At 41.3% G+C, this 21,229-nt stretch overlaps 1 protein-coding gene across 1 annotated transcript; it reads left to right on the top strand.

The window, feature by feature from the left end:
• Window positions 1-13,683: 13,683 nt before the first annotated feature.
• On the top strand, window positions 13,684-21,006 carry AP1S3 (adaptor related protein complex 1 subunit sigma 3). The gene is made up of 5 exons (XM_065411408.1): window positions 13,684-13,719; window positions 16,831-17,009; window positions 18,546-18,654; window positions 19,586-19,723; window positions 20,895-21,006. The coding sequence occupies exons 1-5, from the start codon at window positions 13,684-13,686 to the stop codon at window positions 20,928-20,930; spliced, it is 498 nt and encodes a 165-aa protein (XP_065267480.1). The 3' UTR covers window positions 20,931-21,006.
• The last annotated feature ends 223 nt before the right edge of the window (window positions 21,007-21,229 follow it).

Below are 21,229 nucleotides of genomic sequence, written 5' to 3'. Positions count from 1 at the left end.
GCTTCCCACAGCTGCCCGCACGCTCTCCCTGACCCAATCACTCTTCTTTTACCACACCTGTGCAGCTTCTGCCCATGTCAACTAAAGGCAGGAACAGTTAAATTCTTAACTGCTGTACTATCATGGTTCCAAAGGGTATCCTCTGCCTCTGGCCTTTACTCACTGCCCTCTGGCAGTGGACACCTTTTAGTGCTAAGCCCAGGGCCTCCACTTTTTGCAAAGCGGAGCTCAGCAGTCCCTGCTAACCCAAGACTGAGTCCTTGGCTTCAGCACCTGTTTCTCACCATGGCTCCTCCAGCAGGTCCTAATGAGTTTAGACCTGTGTCAGAGACTTACCCTCTTGGGAGCACTTGTAGATGTTTTCAGTGACACAGGACAGCTTCTTCAAAATAAGACAGCATGTCTTAGTCAACTGGAATACAGTGTATAGGCTCCTTTGGTTAGAATGGAAAAGCAAAGCTTGCGTGCTGGCAACACAATCTGCTTCTCTTTCCCCTCGATTCAAACTTCTCACTGCACTGGGCAGTAGCATGCTTAATGCTCAGTGCCTCGTTTCAAACTGCAGTCATGCTGAATTAATGTGAGCAGCTCACACTAGGGATGTAAATATAGTTTTAAAAGTTAACCGTTTAAATGATTGAAATTATATCATTTAAATGGTTAACCGATTAAAGGGAGAGGGGCCGCTGTGGCCAGCATGGGGCTTCTGGAGTCAGCTGGCCAGCCCGGGGTTTACCGGTTAAAGTGGGTTAACCGGTAAGACTAATGCTTACAGGTTAAAATTTTACATTCCTAGCTCACACCCCACCCACCCCCGAGGCCCAGGCTGGGGAGGGGGTTGTGAAAACTCCCTTTGGCCCAGCAGTCTTAAAAGTGAATGGTCTGGTCCTTGCTGTCCTTTGTATCTCCAAGGTAGCTCCATTCACATGTTGACAGTTCTTGTATTTCATTCTTAACTAACCCAGACATGCCTGCATGACCAGCACCCTTCTCTGATTTACCTGTCATTAGACCCTCAATCTGAGTTGGTGGTAATACAAATGTGAGTGGGGACAACTGAGTCATGCATATTTTCCATAAAAATAATACAGAAGTTCTCCATAACAAACATTCCAAGGAAAATATCTCAAACACTTAACTAGTGTTCAGTTGTCCATTCTAAGCTCTAGAAAAGCACTTTGCTTTTGTATTATATTTCAGCCATTGTAAACTCTCAGAATTACTAATTGGAGCTGTTGTGGAGTATGAATGATTCTCTAGCTTATGGGAGTAACATCCCTACTCTGTCTACTCTCCTTCTCAACCCAGCCACTCCCCAAAAGCACTTTCAAGTGATAAGCCTTGTGTTTTGCCTAAAATTAACTCTTCCAGATCCTGACAGACCAAAAGGTTGTGTATGGATAAGGAACCAAACTCCAAAGTTGAGGAAGGATATTCTAGTGGTTTTGGTGCTAGCCTGGAGGGCCAGGTTTGATTCTCTGATCTACCCCACACTTCCAGTGTCACTAGTCTCTCTATGCCTCAGTTTCCCATCTGTAAAATGCAGCTAAACAATAAAGTGGGACTCCGATTAGAGTGTGCTGCAGATGGAAGGTGAGTTGGGCTGTTATTTGATTTAGTTCAATCTGAATCTGTACCTGTGCCTTTTAATGAAATAACTGTAAGATGTAAATTGAAAATATCTCCTTTAACATGAAGAGCTTTGAAACTTGTTTCAGGACAGAGGGTGAGCTGGAGAAGGGAACAAAGGCACACCTTTCCCTGTTAGTCTCATGTCATGACTCATGAGGCTGCTGGATGGCTCAGAACATTCTTGTTCCACCAGACACTGATTTCCTCAGGCTAAAATATTATGCTATCAGCTGGGTGAGAAGTCATTGAAACTTGATAGCTTTTAAGTGCCTCACATCCCCAGAACAACAAAGACCATTGCTTGGTTCCCTGCAAGGTCAGAATCAGAGGAGGGTTCTGGGATTAAATTCCCAGATAGCAGGGCTTTCCTTTGTGGTTGTGCTGATGTAGATAACCTTGGATATGCTAAAAGTTGTGGGGACATTTAAATGTGCTGTGACAGAGTGCAGGGCACTATCCGCCACCACGAACATGGGCTTAATTTCAGATCAGTTTCCCCTCCGCTTGCACGTGTGTTCAGAGAAACAGCTATATGAATCAGGTTTCAGAGTAGCAGCCGTGTTAGTCTGTATCCGCAAAAATAACAGGAGTACTTGTGGCACCTTAGAGACTAACAAATTTATTAGAGCATAAGCTTTCGTGGGCTACAACCCACTTCTTCGGATGCATATAGAGTGAACCATATATTGAGGAGATATATATACACACACATACAGAGAGCATGAACAGGTGGGAGTTGTCTTACCAACTCTGAGAGGCCAATTAAGTAAGAGAAAAAAAACTTTTGAAGTTATATGAATAGCTGCCAGTCGGGTAGGGAGTATAGAATGCTTTGGAATTTAGGACTCTGCACTGAACGTTGTAGGACTGGGTCTCAAACCTATAGATATGGAATTTTCTGCTCAACTTACTTTAAGTTCTTGGTATAAATATAATTTCTTAAGGAAAAAGCCTGGCTGACCAAGAGGTTTTTTTCTTTCTTTCTTCTGCTGAGTCATTCCTTCATCATCTGTGGCCCTTTCAGATTGTTTGTTGTTCCATCACTCACCCTTAGCTTGTCTCCTTGTACCTATGGTAACTGAGCAGCGGCTGTTTTCAGAAGTGTACGAATAGTTACAAAAGCAGACCTTAGAGACCAGGAGGGCAGAGAGAGATGCCATTTTGTGCTGACAATGAGCTTCTCCATGAAAGACTCCAGCTTGGGATCAGACTGCCATTAAAACTAGTTGAATGAAAAGAAGGGTATGATTGCATAGTTAATTGTTCTGAATGTCTTAAATGCTGTTGCTTCATGTAACCTAAGATAACACTGCTCTACAGCCAAAATGCTTCTGAAATAAATGTAGTCAAACTTTACTAATTCTGGGTCACTGAGAATGAAAATGATGCTTAAAATTGTTGATTGGCTCTAGTTTTCAAGATATGCTATTGGGTCAGTATATACGACCCTTGACTTGGGAATGGCGGAGGATAAGTGAGTTATAAAGGGAAGGGATCTCAATTTAAACCAGAAATGACTAAAATACATCTTTGACTGGATCTATGAATAAATCTATGACTGGGTTTGGACAGTACTTGCTTTTTAGGCAAAACAATGAATGATGCAATCTGAAGCTGGTATTGCGTCATACATGATATGAATTACATCATGTTATTCCTAGAAGTCATGGATGATGCAATCATAACGAAGCTTACATCACTCTGCTGAACAAATTGCCCTATATCAGCTCTAGAAATCATACAGTGTCGTGCTCTCTTATTTGTCAGTGTATGATTTTGCAAAGGGACACATTTCTGTTTAGCCAAAGTGAGCAGAGATGCCTCGTACTTGTGTGAACAGTGCAGATAACTTCTGCTATGTTTGTGGTAAAGTGACTTTTGCATCACAAAAGCTCAGTATAACCACTATGGTTAAGAGAGCCTATCACCTTTATTTTGGCTGCAAAATTGGAGATCAGGACAAGAGGTGGGCCCCACACATATGCTGCAACACTTGTGCAACAAATCTTCGCCAGTGGTTGAACAGGAAAAGGAAATCTATGCCTTTTGCAGTGCCAATGATTTGGAGAGAGCCAACAGATCATACCAGCAATTGTTACTTCTGCATGGTGCCTCCAGTTGGGAAAGGTGTGTCAAAGAAGAAAAAGTGGACTGTGCATTATACAAACATTCCATCAGCTATACGCCCAGTACCCCACGGAGAAGGACTGCCGGTCCCTGATGCACCAGAATCATTCTCACTTGAGTCAGACGAGGAAGAGGATGAAACTTCTGGTCCTGAACCATCAATGTCACAGGACCCACATTTTCTCCCATCCTCCTCCTCTGAACCACACCTCATAACACAAGGTGAACTGAATGACCTTGTCAGGGATTTGGAACTACCCAAGAGTAAGGCAGAGCTGTTGGGCTCCAGACTACAGCAGTGGAATCTCCTGGCAGGTGATGTTAGGGTTTCCATGTTCCGTGACCGTCAAAAGGATCTTGTCCCATTCTTCTTCATGGAAGGTGATCTTGTAGCCTGCAACAACATCGATGGTGTGATGGCAGCCCTCAACATCGTTCACGATCCAGATGAGTGGAGACTGTTCGTTGATTCATCGAAGACGAGTCTTAAAGCTGTTTTACTGCATAATGGCAATGTTTTGCCATCAATTCCAGTTGGTCATGCAGTCCATATGAAGGAAACCTATGACAACATGAAACAACTTTTGAGGTGCATAAACTATGACCAACATCAGTGGCAGCTTTGTGGCAATTTGAAGGTTGTTGCTCTCTTGCTTGGTCTGCAGACTGGATACACAAAGTACTGCTGTTTTCTCTGTGAATGGGATAGTCGTGCAGGAGATTCCCACTACATCAAAAAAGATTGGCCACTCCGACAGTCATTGGAGCCTGGGAGGAAAAGTGTTCAGCATCCACCACTTGTTGAATCAAGGAAGATTTTGTTACCACCCTTACACATCAAGCTGGGTCTGATGAAGAACTTTGTCAAGGCCATTGACAAAACACAAGCAGCTTTCAAGTACCTCCGTGGAAAATTTCCAAGGTTAAGTGAAGCTAAGATAAAGGAAGGTGTCTTTGTTGGTCCTCAGATTCGTGAACTTCTTCGAGATGATGCATTTGACCATGCACTGCGTGGCAAGGAAAAGACGGCATGGAAAGCCTTCCAGTTAGCGGCAATAAATTTTCTCTGAAACAACAAGGCAGACAACTACAGGTTGTTGGTGGAAAACCTCCTCAAGGCATACAAAAGCCTTGGTTGCAACATGTCACTAAAGATACATTTTTTGCACTCTCATCTAGATTTTTTTCCACCGAACTGCGGAGCAGTGAGCGACGAGCACGGCGAGCGATTTCACCAGGACATTGCAACAATGGAGAAACGCTATCAGGGCAAATGGATCCCATCAATGCTTGCAGACTATCGCTGGACAGTGACAAGAGATGCTCCATTTAATGAATACAAGAGACAAGCCAGGAAGCGCCGAGTAGACACTGAATAGGACTAAACTATGTACATAATAGTTTTTTGCCTTTTGTTTCCTAATAAATTTTATTTATATAACCCTTTTGCTGATTTTTAAAGTGTTACATAAACAGGACAGGTGAAATATTATCATGTAAAGCAACCATAAACACATGAAACGACCTAGGTTTACAATTTATGATTAAAACTCTACTATCTACACCATATACATACAGAAAATGTAAAAACTTAAATATCTTAGAAACAGTAGCCAATCAGTTGTTTTAATTGTCATATTTGAATTCAGCACATCAAAATACATAATAAATAGCACATTTTATCTCTGAAGCAGACGACTTCTCAAAAATTGTAGACCAGTGTAATCAATAGCATCACCAGACCCATCTAGGTTCTCCAGTGCTGAGGTTAAAATTTATCACCCTTAAATGTCATCTTCTCAGATGTACAACAAATATCGCTCTTGTTTTAGCTAATTGGATTTGAACTCTTGTAATTCAGTCACAACGCATTCTACGATTGCTTAGTCCAGGCCAGTGTTCAGGGAGACTTTATGCCCGATTCTCCTCTCACCTACACTAGTGTAACTTGGTTGGGATAACTCTGTTGAAGTCAGTGAAATTATACAGGTGTAAGTGACAGGAGAAGAATGAGGCAATATTCTCGTGATACTTGGCAGAGCAGGCTGTGTTTAGTTAGTCTTTGAGCCTGAGAGAACTTCCAGCGACTGTCTTTGCCCAGCTATTTGAAAATAAAATCCTCTTTATATTCATTACAACCAAATCCTGTCTCTTCTCTATGAACCCAACTGCCTCTCTGGTGGGAGGAGACTAGCCTTGCTGCTTGTAGAAAGGAACATTGCGAACCTACCTGTATGTTCAGGAGAAGGTAATTAAGAGAGAATGTTATCAACTGATGAGGTGTGGGATTCGGTCAAGAGGACTGGGCCCATCTAACCTGTCGTGATACAGCTTTGGTGATTGAAAAAGGGCATAGACAACCGTGACGATAGCATGTCAGTCCTTGGATAGGGAGTGAGATTTAAAACCCTGAAGAATAGTTCTAGCCCAAGTTGTGGGCTCTGTAAAGTGGCTTAGAATTTGTAATGGTTTTCTTTAAACGTATCTGAGGCCATTGTGGTCAGAATATTTTCTGAGCTGGTTCAATGTTAAATGGTGTCAACATCCTTAAGCCTCATCTAATAAATCAGGTTGACATCTGCATCAGAGACAATAATATAATTAAAGTGACAATTCTGCATTATACTGTCCTCCTGTGTTACTAAACTTCTTGGCATAGATTTTGCCTTGGTATAAGAACTAGGGAGTTTGAACCTAGGAGCAACAGGAAAAAAAATCACATCTATGAGAAAAAAAATGTAGTTAAGTTTGCCAATGGTTGTGTGTTTCTTGCTATTTTTCTGTGTATTTGTGTTTGAATAAAAGCAAATCATCCCTACTGAAAAAAATATTAACGAGAATGGGAAAAAAACCCTTTATATCATAAGTTTTTGTCATTGTGAGTTGAAAACTTTTCTGACCAACCCTACTTGTTGGTAAAGACAATGTTTATTTAGCATAGAAAATAACAAACAATAAAAGCTAAGCATAATATGAACCCAGCTAACTTGAAACAGTACAAAAAGATAGCTAGCCAGACTCCAAGTTGTGTTAAATGAAATATTTGGCTAAGCAAGATGAAAACCTTACATATCAAAGAGGCAAGTTGGGTGCGCTTATATTTTCTTTATTGGCCCAACTCATCTGAACAACAGAAGTGGGTCCAGTAAAATATATTACCTCAACCACCTTGTCTTTTTCATACCCTGGGACCAACACAGCTACAACACCCTGCAATTACATCTCAAAGTCATTTTGTTTCAGCCAGCTGTGGTCAGCCAGTCTGTTTTCTCAGTGCTCTGGCAATGTGTGTGTGATGTGATATAACAATGACAGGTGTCTCTCTTAATTTCTTCCACAATCTTTTATAGTATGTGAATTTGTATTATGTCTTTATTAGCATGTTGTATGTGACCTCATCCAATTATTGTAACATCAGTACAAAGGTTGAATTGTCATTCATAAATAAAATATATATGATTAAGTTCCATCAGTCAGTCTATGTTAACACAATTTCCCCTTTCACCAGGCATACAATCTTTTAATTTCCTTCTAATTTGCAAGGATGTATATCCATGAATTCCAGAAACTTGTCACCATTTTCAAAACTTTGTGGGATGTGTGAGGCTTTTAAGTTGGATGTGTAAATCTTCTTCCTAAAGCCCAAGTAAGGAGTTTATAATAATAATAAATGGAGATATACCTATCTCATAGAACTGGAAGGGACCCCGAAAGGTCATCGAATCCAGCCCGCTGCCTTCACTAGCAGGACCAAGTACTGATTTTGCCCCAGATCCCTAAATGGTCCCCTCAAGGATTGAACTCACAACCCTGGGTTTAGCAGGCCAATGCTCAAACCACTGAGCTATCCCTATGATGCTATTGAATGGCAGAGCATGATCAGGAAGTGAATCACACCCACCTGGTTGAGAAAAAATCCTGACAAAATGCCATGGTTGCTAGAACTCAGCAAGAACCTAGGGAGAGGAAGAAAAAAGAAGTTTGCTTCCTTTTTTCAATCCATTGGTTGCCTCATCTCTGTTCCACCTTCTCCTGCCCTATAGCCAATAATAATGGAGCTCTCTTCCCACATGCAAAGCCCTAAGCAAAAGAAGTGGTGTTGCTAGATGTTATGTGGCTGGCCTGACATCCTCTGGAAACAGTGCTGCGCTGGATGTGTATGTTGCATGGGGTGGGAGGAGAAGCATCTCTGACATCAGCACCTTCACTCCCACAGCAGCATTAGACCCCCAACCCACAAGCCCAGAGGAACTGCTCACAGTAGGAAGCACTACACGCTTTAGATGTGTGCAGGATTGGGCCAGAAGCTTGAAAAATCAAGCTCTCAGAAGTCAGGAAAAATCAGTTCAGGTGTAAAGCTCAACCTTAACTCTGCCCCCTTGTGCTTATGTCTTCAGATATAATTTCTCTCATTTTATATCTTCATCAATTGTTAAATCCTTAATTCCACGTATAAAAGAATACAGACTGGAATTTTTAATGCAAGCTTAAAGTGACATACAGTACATTCCGATGTGGCCAGGTTTGAAACTCTGTGAGATCTACAAAACATTCCAAGTTTGAAACAACTTGACTGATTTTCTGTGAGTTAGAAACTTTTGAAGTTGAATGGCCCAGAGGTAGGGTTGCCAACCCTCCTAATTTCACCAGGAATTGAGCTTTATCTCCTGGAGGCTACTGAAGCCAAACTGGGGGATTTTAGGCCGCTAAAAGTCCAGCGGTGCAGCGGGGCTAAGGCAGGCTCTCTACCTGCCCTGGCTCCGCACCACTCCCGGAAGCGGCCGGCACATCCCTGCAGCCCTTGGGGGGAGGAGGGGGTGACGGGGTCTCCGCGCGCTGCCCCTACCCCGAGCACTGACTCCACAGCTCCCGGGAACTGCGGCCAATGGGAGCTGCAGGGGTGGTACCTGCAGGCAGGGGCAGCGCGCGGAGCCCCCACCCCCAGGGGCTGCAGGGATGTGCCAGCCACTTCCAGGAGCGGCACGGGGCCGGGGCAGGCAGGGAGTCTGACATAGCCCTGCTGCGCCACTGACTGGGAGCCGCCTGAGGTAAGCACTGCCTGGCCGGAGCCCTCATCTCCTCCCGCACTCCAACCCCCTGCCCCAGCCCTGAGCCCCCTCCCATACCCAAACTCCCTCCAAGAGCCTGCACCCTGCACTCTGGCACCCCAATTCCCTGCCCCAGCCCTGAGCCCCCTCCCGCAGCCCACATTCCCTCCCACACCCCAACCTCTGCGCCCCCTCCAGCACCCAAATTCCCTCCCAGAGCTTGCACCCCACACTCCTTCCTGCACCCCAACCCCCAGACCGGAGCCCCCTCTCACACTCCGAACCCCTCGTGCCCACCCCAGAGCCTGCACCCCCAGCCAGAGCCCTCACTGCCTCCCACACCCCAACCCCCTGTCCCAGCCCGGTGAAAGTGAGTGAGGGTGGGGGAGAGTGAGCGACGGAGGCGGGGGGATGGAATGAGTGGGGCAGGGCCTTGGAGAAGAGGTGGGGCAGGGCAAGGGTGTTCGGGTTTTTGAGATTAGATAGTTGGCAACCCTATCCAGAGTTTCAGGTGTGACCCATCAATCTAAACCAAACTGAAGTTGGAGAGAATGGTGATTCTGACACAGTTGCGGGAAGGAAACAATTAAGGTAACAAGGTCACGTGAGTCAGAGCCACTAGATTATGCCAAAGCCCCACAACCAAAATGAGGTAAGTGAGATGTGGTTTTTGTATCTTTAGAAAGCAGTAAAGGACCCACACACTACTTATATAATCTGTAAACTGAGCAAGTTCAAAAAATGAAAAGAAATGTTTTGATCTTTTCCAATTTACTGTGAGAATGTTTGGATTGTCAAATTCTGGGCCATTCCACTTTTAAACATTCAATAGTTTTGAAACTACTGGCATGACTTTCTTCCTCCAGGGTCGGGTTTGTAGATTTCACTGAGACTCTATGAATTGTAACTGCCTGCAAGACAGGTTATATAAGAAATTCTGGTTTGTTCTTAATTATATGTTATATTGAATGGCAACAGATAAATTATAAAGATATATGGAAATACCATATATGAAAGTACCATGAGAGCAAAGTTAAACCTTAACTTTCAGTCTTTGTTCTGTATTTTCGCGTTTTGAGAGCTTAATTTTTCACCGTAAGATTACGTAAATTCTAGGTTTCTTTGGATTAGAATGAAAATATATATATATATCACTGTTTACAAATGTAATACAAAGTGTGACCTTTTAGTTTTTTTACTAAACCTGTATTTAGATGGTCTCCATAAACAACATATCTATTACTACATGTTATAAAATGGATCTGATTGATATATGGCAATGTCAATAATTAATTTATTAATAAAGTGATAAAGCAAATATGTTTTCACTCTCAAAGAACACTGCATAGATAGGCTATTAGTGTTTTGTCTACACACTTCAGTACTTCCAGGTCCATTAGTATAACAAAATATTCCTTTACAGTATGTTTCATGAACACGTGTGTGAGGATGAGCAACATGCTATATTGTGTCAATACTTTTGAGAAGAGCAAAGCTGAAGTGAAAGAAGCAGTGTCTATCCAACAGTGAAGTAATAAATGCCAGTTGTAGTTTGGGGTCTATGGTTCTGGGAAGTAGGATTGAGCTCTTGTGGATGTAATATTGCTCTTTGCTTCCCTGAGGATGCTCCAGATTGAGTGAAATTTGGAGACTAGGAAAAGGGATGAGAGGGACTAGAAAGAGAAAAGACAAATGGTTTCTCCTCTTCTAAGTATAATTGTCTGCTGCTTTCTCAGAAATTGCTTCTGTTAGAGTAGTAGTGGAGTGGCCCAAGCTTTGCAATAAGCTTGAGCTTAGTGTGTACTATTTTACTGTTAACTGTAATGGAGGGGGACAGATGTAGAGACTCTCACCTATCCTCTCATTGTAAATCTTTTGAAAGTAATAATAAAGTTAGATTAGTGTATACAATTACATGCTGCATGCACACAATAATAGAATAATAGAAATGTAGGGCTGGAAGGGACCTCAGTAGGTCATCTAATTCAGTCCCCTGCACTGAAAAACCATTCCTGACAGGTGTTTGTCTAACCTGCTCTTAACAGTGATGGAGGTTCCAGTACTTAATTACGCTTACAGTTAGGAAGTTTTTCCTAATGTCTAACCTAGATCTCCCTTTCTGCAATTTAAGCTGATGAATTCTTGTCCTGTCCTCCGCAATTAGGAGAACAAGTTGTCACCCTCCTTTTTATAACAACCTCGTAGGAACTTGAAGACTGTTGTCATGTCCTCCCTCAGCCTTCTCTTCTCCAGACTAAACAAACCCAATTTTTTCAATCTTTTTTCAAAGGTCATGTTTTCTAGACCTTTAATCACTTTTGTTGCTTTCTTCTGGTCTTCGATTTGTTCACATCTCTCTTGGATCAGTGTTATAGAGAGATATGCACAGCTGTTTGACCCTCTCCTGGTATTAATACATACTCTGAGTTAATAAGTAAAAAGTGATTTTATTAAATACAGAAAGTAGGATTTAAGTAGTTCCAAGTAGTGACAGACAGAACAAAGTGAATTACCAAGTAAAATAAAATAAAACACGCCAGTCTATGTCTAATCCAACTGAATACAGATAAAATCCTCACCAGTTCCAGAATGCTTCCTTTTACAGACTAATCTCCTTTTAGTCTGGGTCCAGCAATCACTCACACTCCTTGCAGTCACTGTCCTTTGTTCCAGTTTGTTTTAGGTATCTTTGGGGGTGAAGAGGCTCTCTTTTTAGCCAGCTGAAGACAAAATGGAGGGGTCTCCCTTGGGCTTAAATAGACTTTCTCTTGTGGGTGGAGACCCCCTCCTCTCTCCTATGCAAAGTCCAGCTACAAAATGGAATTTTGGAACCACCTGGGCAAGTCACATGTCCATGCATGACTGAGTTCCTTACCAGCCAAGCCACATTCCTGGGAAAGCCCAGATGTGGATTGGTGTCTCCAAGTTCATTGTTGGCTTAAGTGTTTCTTGATTGGGCACTTACTGAGAATAGTCTTTTCTCAGGAAGCTGACCAACTGCTTCACTACAGCCTACTTAGAATAAAACAAGTATGCAGCCAATATTCATAACTTCGAATACAAAAATTATACATGCATACAAATAGGATTAATAGATTCAGTAGATCATGACCTTTACAGAGATATGTTACATGGCATATGTAGCATTAAACATATTCTAGTTATGTGTTATATATATATATATATATATATATATATAATGTACATACATTCATAAGCATATTTCCATAAAGCCTTATGGGTGGCATCGTCACGCCCTCCTTCTGAACTTACTGCCAGAGGCTTGGACAATTTATGAGTTTACCTGGTATAAGCTTTATACGGGGTAAAACGGATTTCTTTGGGTTTTAGACCCCATTGGGAGTTGGGCATCTGAGTGTTAAAAACAAGAACGCTTCTGTAAGTTGCTTTCAGTTAAGTCTGCAGCTTTGTGGCAAGAAATTCAGACCCTGGGTCTGTGTTGGAGCAGACGGGTGTGTCTGGCTCAGCAAAACAGGATGCTGGGGTCCCGAGCTGGCAGGGAAAGCAGGGGCAGAGGTAGTCTTGGCACATCATTGGCAGCTCCCATGGGGGGTTCTGTGATCTAACCCATCACAACCACAAAAACAAAATGTGATCTCAAGCTGCTGGCTGTGCAGCAGGAAAACAGCTCTCAGACCTGTGAAAACAATAGTGGGCATGTGCACCCAACAAAAGAGGTTCACTTCCATTTCTTTCAAACATTTTTCCTACCCTTTGTTTGGTGAGTGCGCATGTGAGTGAAGTGTGTGTGAAATGAGTGAGTGAACGTGTGAGTGAACTGTCTTGTGGGATTACCAGTCCACTGGGCTTTAGCAAGCAGTTCCAACACAGTTATTGAACATGGGTAATTTAAAGGGGTGTTTAACACTTCATGTCTGATATACACAAGTCTTCACGGAAGAACTGGTGCTTCACCATGTATGAAAAAAATGATTGGCATTTTGAGATGTTACAGACTAACTAATTCTATAGTGAACATTTTCCATGTTGATTTGGTTGCTCAGTAATGTAGTGTGTGACGCCACTTCTGGTAGGTATGCTCAGAAGCTGCCTATTGGATTGGGTCCCATTCAAAATCGGGGTGGGGGGGAGGAAGAGGTGGTGCTGGTGCCCACTTCATAACTTTTAGCCCAATGGTTAGAGCACTCACCTGGGATCAGGGTTCAGTTTCCCTGAAGGGGGGGGGAGCATTTAACAGGGGTCTCCCACCTCTGAGGGGAGGGCTCCAACCAGCAAGCTATGGAATTATTTTGTTGTGGGACTACTTCTATTGAAGCTGTTCACTTGCTGACCCAGTGCACCGATTGCCTTCATCCTCTGAGAGTTAACACTGTGCTTTTGAAAATACAATCATCTTAACAAAGGCTGCGGAGGTAACTTGCTGTGCAGATAGCAAAATAACCTTTAGCCCACCCAACCCCCGGGTCAGCAGACAACTCTATGTACAGTAAGCACTGTGTCTGAATCTCTGTGGAGGTGGCCTTTACAACTCTAGAACTCTTATAACCTCATTATGTCAAAACAAGTTAATAGCACAAACAGAGCCATGCTGGGGCATAGTCCTTTGATCTTAATCGGGCCATTCCTGCTGAGCTGCCAGAAATTTATTTTTTTACTTGGGTAACTCATTGGGACATCATTAAAACTATTAGACTTTCAGCAGCTACAAAATCCAGTTCATTTTATCAAGCTAACTAGTCCAATAATAGCAATGGCCATTTCCTGGAGCTTTACTAATCCTTCCACAGGGAGAATAGAATACAACCTTTCACCTTCCCCAAAATGATCACATTTTTGAAACCTTCCTGATTAATTCACAACTGTTAGTCTCCAGATAAGTCATTTGCCTACCACTATGACAGACATATTATCAAGGACAGAGCATGTATGGGTAGGTCTTTGTGTGAAGGCAGTACAGTACTTTCAGAAGGAAGGAGGGGCCTAGAACCCATCACAGAGAACATCACAAAGACAGAGTATTTGAGGCCATTGGTTTCTCATACAAAACAACTAAAAACAAACTAGTTGTAGTTCAGATCCATTGTGAAATATGAATGCCGTGAATAAGATACAGTATTTTCTTCTGTTGCCAACAGAATTGTCTGTAAATGCCCTTAGAAAAGGGTTTTTTATTCTGTGTGTAGGGACATACAATGTGTGTGTGACCTGTGCCCAGTAAGCCAATTTTATCAGTATTCTCCAAAGATTTACAGCTAGAAAAGGCAATTTGTTATATCTTGAATAATCTTAAACAATTATTTCTCTCTGCTGATGCTAATTTAAATATTTAAACAAATCATTCTGAAATTAAGAAAACATGATCAAAGGTTTTTTTCCTTCCTACTGAGTGTGCTTCAATGTGTAATATATAAATGTGGGCTTTTATTAGCCACCAAGTAGTTCTGAATTATGAATAAATATTCTGTTTTAAAACCCAGCTGCAGAGAGATTAGAAGCAGGGTGTTTTTTTCAGAAGCTTCACTGGTGCACTTCGGTTTGCTGGATGTATTTATAATTTACTGGAATGCAAGGCTTTCTTTGCAGAATCCTTAATTCTAATCCTGAATCTTAACTGCAACCTGAACTTTAATCCTTTAATGTGTTTTAAATTGTCCATATATAAGACATGGGTCCATGCCACATCCTATTAGATCTTCAGCTGATGTTAGAGTAGCCCCATTGACTTTAGTGGAGCTCCATGGATTTACACCAGCAGAGGGTGTGGCTCAGCATTTAGATCTGGAGTCTGAGCATTTCATATCTGAGATGTCCCCGTCTAGAGCCTGACTCTTGCATCCACTCCTGCAGTATAAAGCAAATTCAGCCTCTTCACGATTCTCCCTGTATGGAAGGAATCCCCAAGTAGTGTAAAACCACCATAGCAACTCTTGCACAAGTCCCTTCCCAGCCCACAGCATGTGGGGATTCTTGTGAGGGCGAAAAGCGAGGAGCTGTGCACTGTTCTGCCTCATCAATCCTCAGCTGACAGAATAGCCTCTTGGGGCTGTGGGCAGCTGGGCCAAAAGGGCTCTTGACCTGTGCAAGGGCCAGGTTGGTTCCTGGCTTGGCCCGTTGTCAGGGGGAATGCAGAGATGGTGCAAAGCTGCCTTCTCCCTCCAGCTACTGAGTTCTGCCCCAGAGAATCTGTCCCAGCGAATCTGGACCCATTTGACTCTCAGTAAAGATGGGACAGTTAATGGAATTCAGCTATAGGTCCGGATTTTGAACAACCCCAGAGTTCAATGGTGTTTGGATCCAGGAATTTGGTTCTGGCCAATTTCCTTTTTACATGGAAATGAAGCTTTATCAAGGGGGGAAAATGCTGGTTCTTAATTTGAACCAAGCTGTCATAGTCCAGTTTTTGCACGTGTGCTTGGTGGTCTTTTTTTAAAACTAATAGTTTAGATTAGGGCTGTCAAGCGATTAAAAAGATTAATTGCATGATTAAACAATAATAGAATACCATTTATTTAAATATTTTAGGATGTTTTCTAAATTTTCAAATATATTGATTTCACTTACAACACAGAATACAAAGTGTACAGTGCTCACCTGATATTTATTTTTGAGTACAAATATTTGCACTGTAAAAAACAAAAGAAATAGTATTTTTCAATTCACCTAATACAAGTACTGTAGTGCAGTCTCTTTATAATGAAGGTTGAACTTACAAATGTAGAATTATGTACAAAAAATAACTGCATTCAAAAATAAAACAATGTAAAACTTTAGAATCTACAAGTCCACTCAGTCTTACTTCAGCCAATCGCTCAGACAAACATGTTTGGTTACAATTTGCAGGAGATAATGCTGCCCACGTCTTGTTTACAATGTCACCTGAAAGCAAGAACACTATTCGCATGGCACTGTTGTAGCTGGCATCGCAAGATATTTACGTGCCAGATGCTCTAAAGATTCATATGTCCCTTCGTGCTTCAACTACCATTCCAGAGGACATGCGTCCATGCTGATGACGGGTTCTGCTTGATAACGATCCAAAGCAGTGCAGACCGACGCATGTTCATTTTAATCATCTGAGTCAGATGCCACCAGCAGAAGGTTGATTTTCTTTTTTGGTGGTTCGGGTTCTGTAGTTTCCTCATCGGAGTGTTGCTCTTTTAAGACATCTGAAAGCATTCTCCACACCTCGTCTGTCTCAGATTTTGCAAGGCAGCCATGATGGTGAAGCTCATGCCAATAGCCTCCATCTGTTCTTCCATCTTTCTCCCATCCCCTAAGTCTCTTTCTTTAAGCACCCAAACAGAGAAGAATGGTTGGAATAGCACAGCCCCTCATTATTTTGTCCACCAATTAGGCCTAATATCTGACATCCCAATTTTGGTTCATTAATTTCTGGACCCACATTTTCTTATCTGCCAAGCGTGATCATAACACAGTCCTTGAGTTATATCAGTGAGCCTTTTTGTTTAGATTAATTTTAGTCTGTCACCCTTTCATATCTTTTCCCATCAACATTTGTTGTTAAAGGTTATTATGACATCTTATGAATTTTTACATACTTTTTACAGTTGAGCTCAGAATTAGGGTAAATTTGTAGGCTCAATTATCAGAACACTCTTTCCCTCTAATTAGGAGAGGGGTGGGACTGTATTAGTGCCTTGGCACATCTGAAATATTCTAATATATATCCGGGTATCTTTCATTATATAATTCACAAAACTCTCAGAGATATTTAGATTAGCCCTTAAAAATCCCTGAATAAAATAAAAATCATGCATTTGATTGCATCTTCATTTCTTTCATATGCTTAAGTGAGGAATGTGTTTTACTAGGGCTAACATTAGATGTGTATGGTAATAATGAAATTCTTGAGAGCTTAAGTGCCATAGGCATTATATTGGCCCTCTGCACGTGGGTGAATTGTTCTTTGCCAGTTGCCATGTTCCTTTGTAATAAAGTAAAGAATGGCAGTTGAATTGCTGCTTCCTGGAAAAACAATTGCATGTGACCCGGTATTATCATGTTGCTTTGTTTACTCTAGATACGCTTTATACTGCTGTTCAGCCGACAAGGGAAATTAAGACTGCAGAAGTGGTACATAACGTTACCTGACAAAGAGAGGAAAAAGATCACACGGGAAATTGTTCAGATTATTCTGGCTCGCAGTCAAAGGATGAGCAGTTTTGTCGACTGGAAAGACCTAAAGCTAGTTTACAAAAGGTGTGAGTAGTTTTATAAGAATAAATATATATATATAGAGAGAGAGAGAGACAGACAGACAGACACACACACACCTTAATCTTGTAAATGCTACTAGGATGAAGCACATGAGGAACAATGAGTGCCATGAGGGTTTGAAAATGCTGTATGTAAGAGCCTGAAACTAGGAACAATGCAGGTTGATTCTAAACAAAATCAGCTTGCCTTTCCCCATTCCATAAATTGACACGGTGAATTGCCATTAGAAAAATACTGGTATTGCTTACCACTGAAGAAAAATGGGAGTAAGAATTGATTGACAGTTTAAATTATAGAAGATGCTATGCCTAGCTAATCTTGCTAATTTAAAGGTATTGTGCTGAAAAGCATGTTGTGCTTTGTCAGTGTATTGCAAGGTTACACACACTGTATTGAGGAGCCTTCTGCCAAATCATAGCTTTGAAGTATTTACCATTCTGGAACTTGTATCTTCCCCAGGTACATGAGCCTGAGTGATAACAGGCTATCCCTGCCTTTATAGTTACAGGAGAGAAATGAAGGCCCTAAAACAGAAGTCCACCCTTATTCAGCAAAGCACTAAAATTAAGCATGTTCTTAAGCGCTTTGTTGAAAAGGGATAGACCGACACAGGTTTAGATGCTTTGCTGAAATGGTGCTCCAGCCACTACCCGGAGAAGAATGCTCCGGTGGATATTCCTCCTCCCCCCTCATGAAACTAGATTAACTAAATATAAAACTCTGCTACCAATCAGAAGAAAGAATTGATCAGCACGAGTAGTTACATGTAATCTGTTTCTTGAAATATGCACAAATTACCCTATTAACCATTTGGTAGCCTGAATAGTGGCCCAAATGTTCGTTCTTTCTATGCATTTTTTTTTTTTAAAGCACAAAATTATTCTACAATCTAAAACAATACACCTACAGTAGGGGCTACTGCAGCATTTGGGGAGATTTTTGTCCCTTACCAGTTGTTATTTTTAAATGTAGTCCTGAAGCTTAAACACTGAGGAGGTATTCAACAAATCTACTCAGCTTTTTTACAAAAGAATAATTATTTACTGTTATTAATATATTCCTTTTAAAATAAAGGTGCTGAGAGAGGAACATTCATTCAACTGTTAAGTTACAGCTCCACTAGAGAGTTCACAGCAGTGGAGTTGCGTCGGTGCAGCTGCGCTGCTATAAGCTCTCTGTGGTAACTGCTCTAAGCCAGTGGGAGAGAACTCTCCCGTCGGCTTACCTACTCCAGCCCCACTAGCAGCAGTAGCTATGTCAGCAGGAGAAGCTCTCACACCGACCTAGTGCTGTCTACACCGGCGCTTAGGTCAGTATACTTTATGATGCTAAGGGGGGATGGCTTTTTCATACCCCTGAGCAACGTAAATTATACCACAGTAAGTGCTAGTGTAGACATAGCCTTACTGTAGAGAACAGACTTGCATAGGCAGGGATATGAACCAAATTATCTCTGTGATTGAGTTATTACTTCAGGTTTTACCAAGCACTCACCCATTTTCATTTTTATTTTTGTAGGTATGCTAGTTTATATTTTTGCTGTGCAATAGAAGACCAGGATAATGAGCTGCTGACACTAGAGGTTGTTCATCGTTATGTAGAACTACTGGACAAGTATTTTGGAAATGTAAGTTTCCTTTTCTTCCTTAAGTTGTGATAATTTTTGCCCTTTAGTTGTTTGTCACAGAGTGACAAAGGTGTGAAAATCTCTGTAGCTGCTCTTACACAACCTTTCCCTCTGCCTTGGTTGTACCATGTCTACACATCCAGCATGAGGTGGATATGACAGTAAAATAGTGCCCAGGCTATTATAGGGAGTTTATGTCCCATAATATGCCCGACCCCAAAGAGAATCCAATCCTGACATTTCACATGCCACATCTCTTCCCAAGGGAGATATCTAGAAAGTTTTTGGGAAAAATCAGAAAAAGAATTTTAAAACGGGGGGAGGGGGGGTGTTTGTTGTTTTGTTTTAAATTTTCAAAAATGACCTTACTTTTTTTAGCTCATATCAAGCAACAGGAAACACCGCATGAGGGCAAGAGATCAGCAGGGTGTGCGGGACTAATGAGGGTGGTATGGGCCAGGGGACATGGAGATGGTCCATGGGAGGCATTGGGTGCTGCAGGAGACCCACTTTTATGAATGTTTTCTACCATGTTTTCTTGAGCAGTTGATTTATCTGACTCCTCCTTAACATAAATCATTGTGCTCTGTCTTCCATTGTCTTTTTGTTTTTGGTCTGTCAGAGACTGTAAGATGTTTGGGGCAGAGAATATGTCTTATTAAAAGTTGTTTCATGAAGTAAGTATTCTATAACAAAAAGTGTTTAAACAAATCTGTTTATACTTATTTAGTCTTTGTTCATGCAGAGAAGAATATGATTTCACTAGCGCCAAAGTTGTGATATCACTTAATATTCAGTATTTCTATTTCTTACTTTACTGTCTGCCACAAGAGTGCATACGCTGAATAGGTTTGGCAATCTGTAAGTTCTAGGAATGCTAATACATATAATGCTATAATATTGTGCCTAAATGTGTATTTTGCTTCATCAGGTTTGCGAGCTGGATATTATCTTTAATTTTGAAAAGGCTTATTTTATTCTTGATGAGTTTATAATGGGTGGAGAAATACAAGAAACATCAAAGAAATCAGCAGTGAAAGCCATAGAAGATTCTGATATGTTACAAGAGGTAAGACAGAGGCACACACCTCGCTACAGTTTTTTTGTCTGACAGGAGTAGTGTTTGATATCCCAACATGTCTGAAGTTTAGTACTACGAGGTACAACCGTATAATTACAAAAGGTGGCAATATCTTATACCCTTTGTTCAATCCTCTGGCATCCTGTGATATGGTATTAAGTTATTCATATGCTATCGGTGGCTACTTTGCAAGTAGAATGGTTGTTAATCAGTCATGTCAGTTGCTAGATATTAGACACTGCATTAAGAATTTGTTTTATATAATTTTTAAATGACGTTTAACACGTCATGGTAGAGGGCCTGAATGTTCAAGTTTTTTGTTTTGTTTTGTTTCACTAATAAATTGACAAATGACCTACATGGTAATATCAAAATCAGCACAAGTATGTGCTGGTAACCTCCAGTTTGTCCATAACTAGACCATGTAATGGTTCCTATGAGGAATAGGTGTGAGACTTTTATTCAAAAACCTGCAGGAATGAGCTTCATTTTCCTACACTGTAAATTACCTTAGTGAGCCGAGAATGGTAAGAACTGGCAAACGCTATGGATGATTCAATTTTCAGGACGATCATTAACATGGAAGAAAATGAGAGGCTGGTAGAACTAGTTAGGAAAACACTATGTGAATAGGCCCTTTGCAGTTTTTTTTTTTTTCCCCAGTACAAGCTGGTATTTGCACATGCTGATAGGGTGAAACAGCCAGAGCGAGTTAAGAGCAGCCTGTGCATAACTCAGAATGGGTTTAAAGGGGGTGGGGTGAGAGGCAAGGGGAAAGGCCTCTGCTGTCTGCTTTGGTCAAAGGAAAAGCTTTGTTTTGTATTTGAATAATACTCTCTGCCCTGGAGCATGGGCCTGAGGGAGGCATGGGCAAGGCACTGGTTCTTTCCTGAGCTGTTGAGGCAGCCCACCAGCTTGCAGTAGTGGCATGTACAAAAGGCCAGCTAGATATAGCAACTACATGTGCAAGTTCAGTCTAACAGGGTTTTAAAGTATTATTATTGTAGATATTTCATTGATTAGTGTTTGTTCATAGGGATCTGATGGAAATCAATCAAAAATTCCAACCCTGTTCAATGGGAACAGCTCAGGTCCTTACTGTATTTCATAGTATTTTACAATCTGTAACACCTCACTTGCTATTTTTTTTTTTTTTCAGACAATGGAGGAATATATGAACAAACCTGCATTTTAACTTTAAAACCTCTTGGAGGGACAGAGATGCTGCTTACTATCTGTAAAATTCACTTGTTGAAATTGCTTTTCTATGTGCCAGAGCCTCTGAGAAATACCAAAAACCAATAACTAAAGGGATTTGTATAGTAGTCAAAATGAAGGTCAGCTCCAGTAGTGTATATTGTTCTATATAGGAGTTTCTTAAAACTGTTATTACACTTAATCTAGCGACTATCCTCCTCCTAGACTAAAAACTAGTTTTTATACAATGGCTTTTAGCTATGAACTTTTTCAGTCTAAGAAAATATTTGCAAAAGA

The sequence above is a fragment of the Emys orbicularis genome, chromosome 9 (assembly GCF_028017835.1).
Source record: "Emys orbicularis isolate rEmyOrb1 chromosome 9, rEmyOrb1.hap1, whole genome shotgun sequence".
NCBI lineage: Eukaryota > Metazoa > Chordata > Testudines > Emydidae > Emys > Emys orbicularis.
This window is presented reverse-complemented; position numbering and strand designations above follow the sequence as displayed.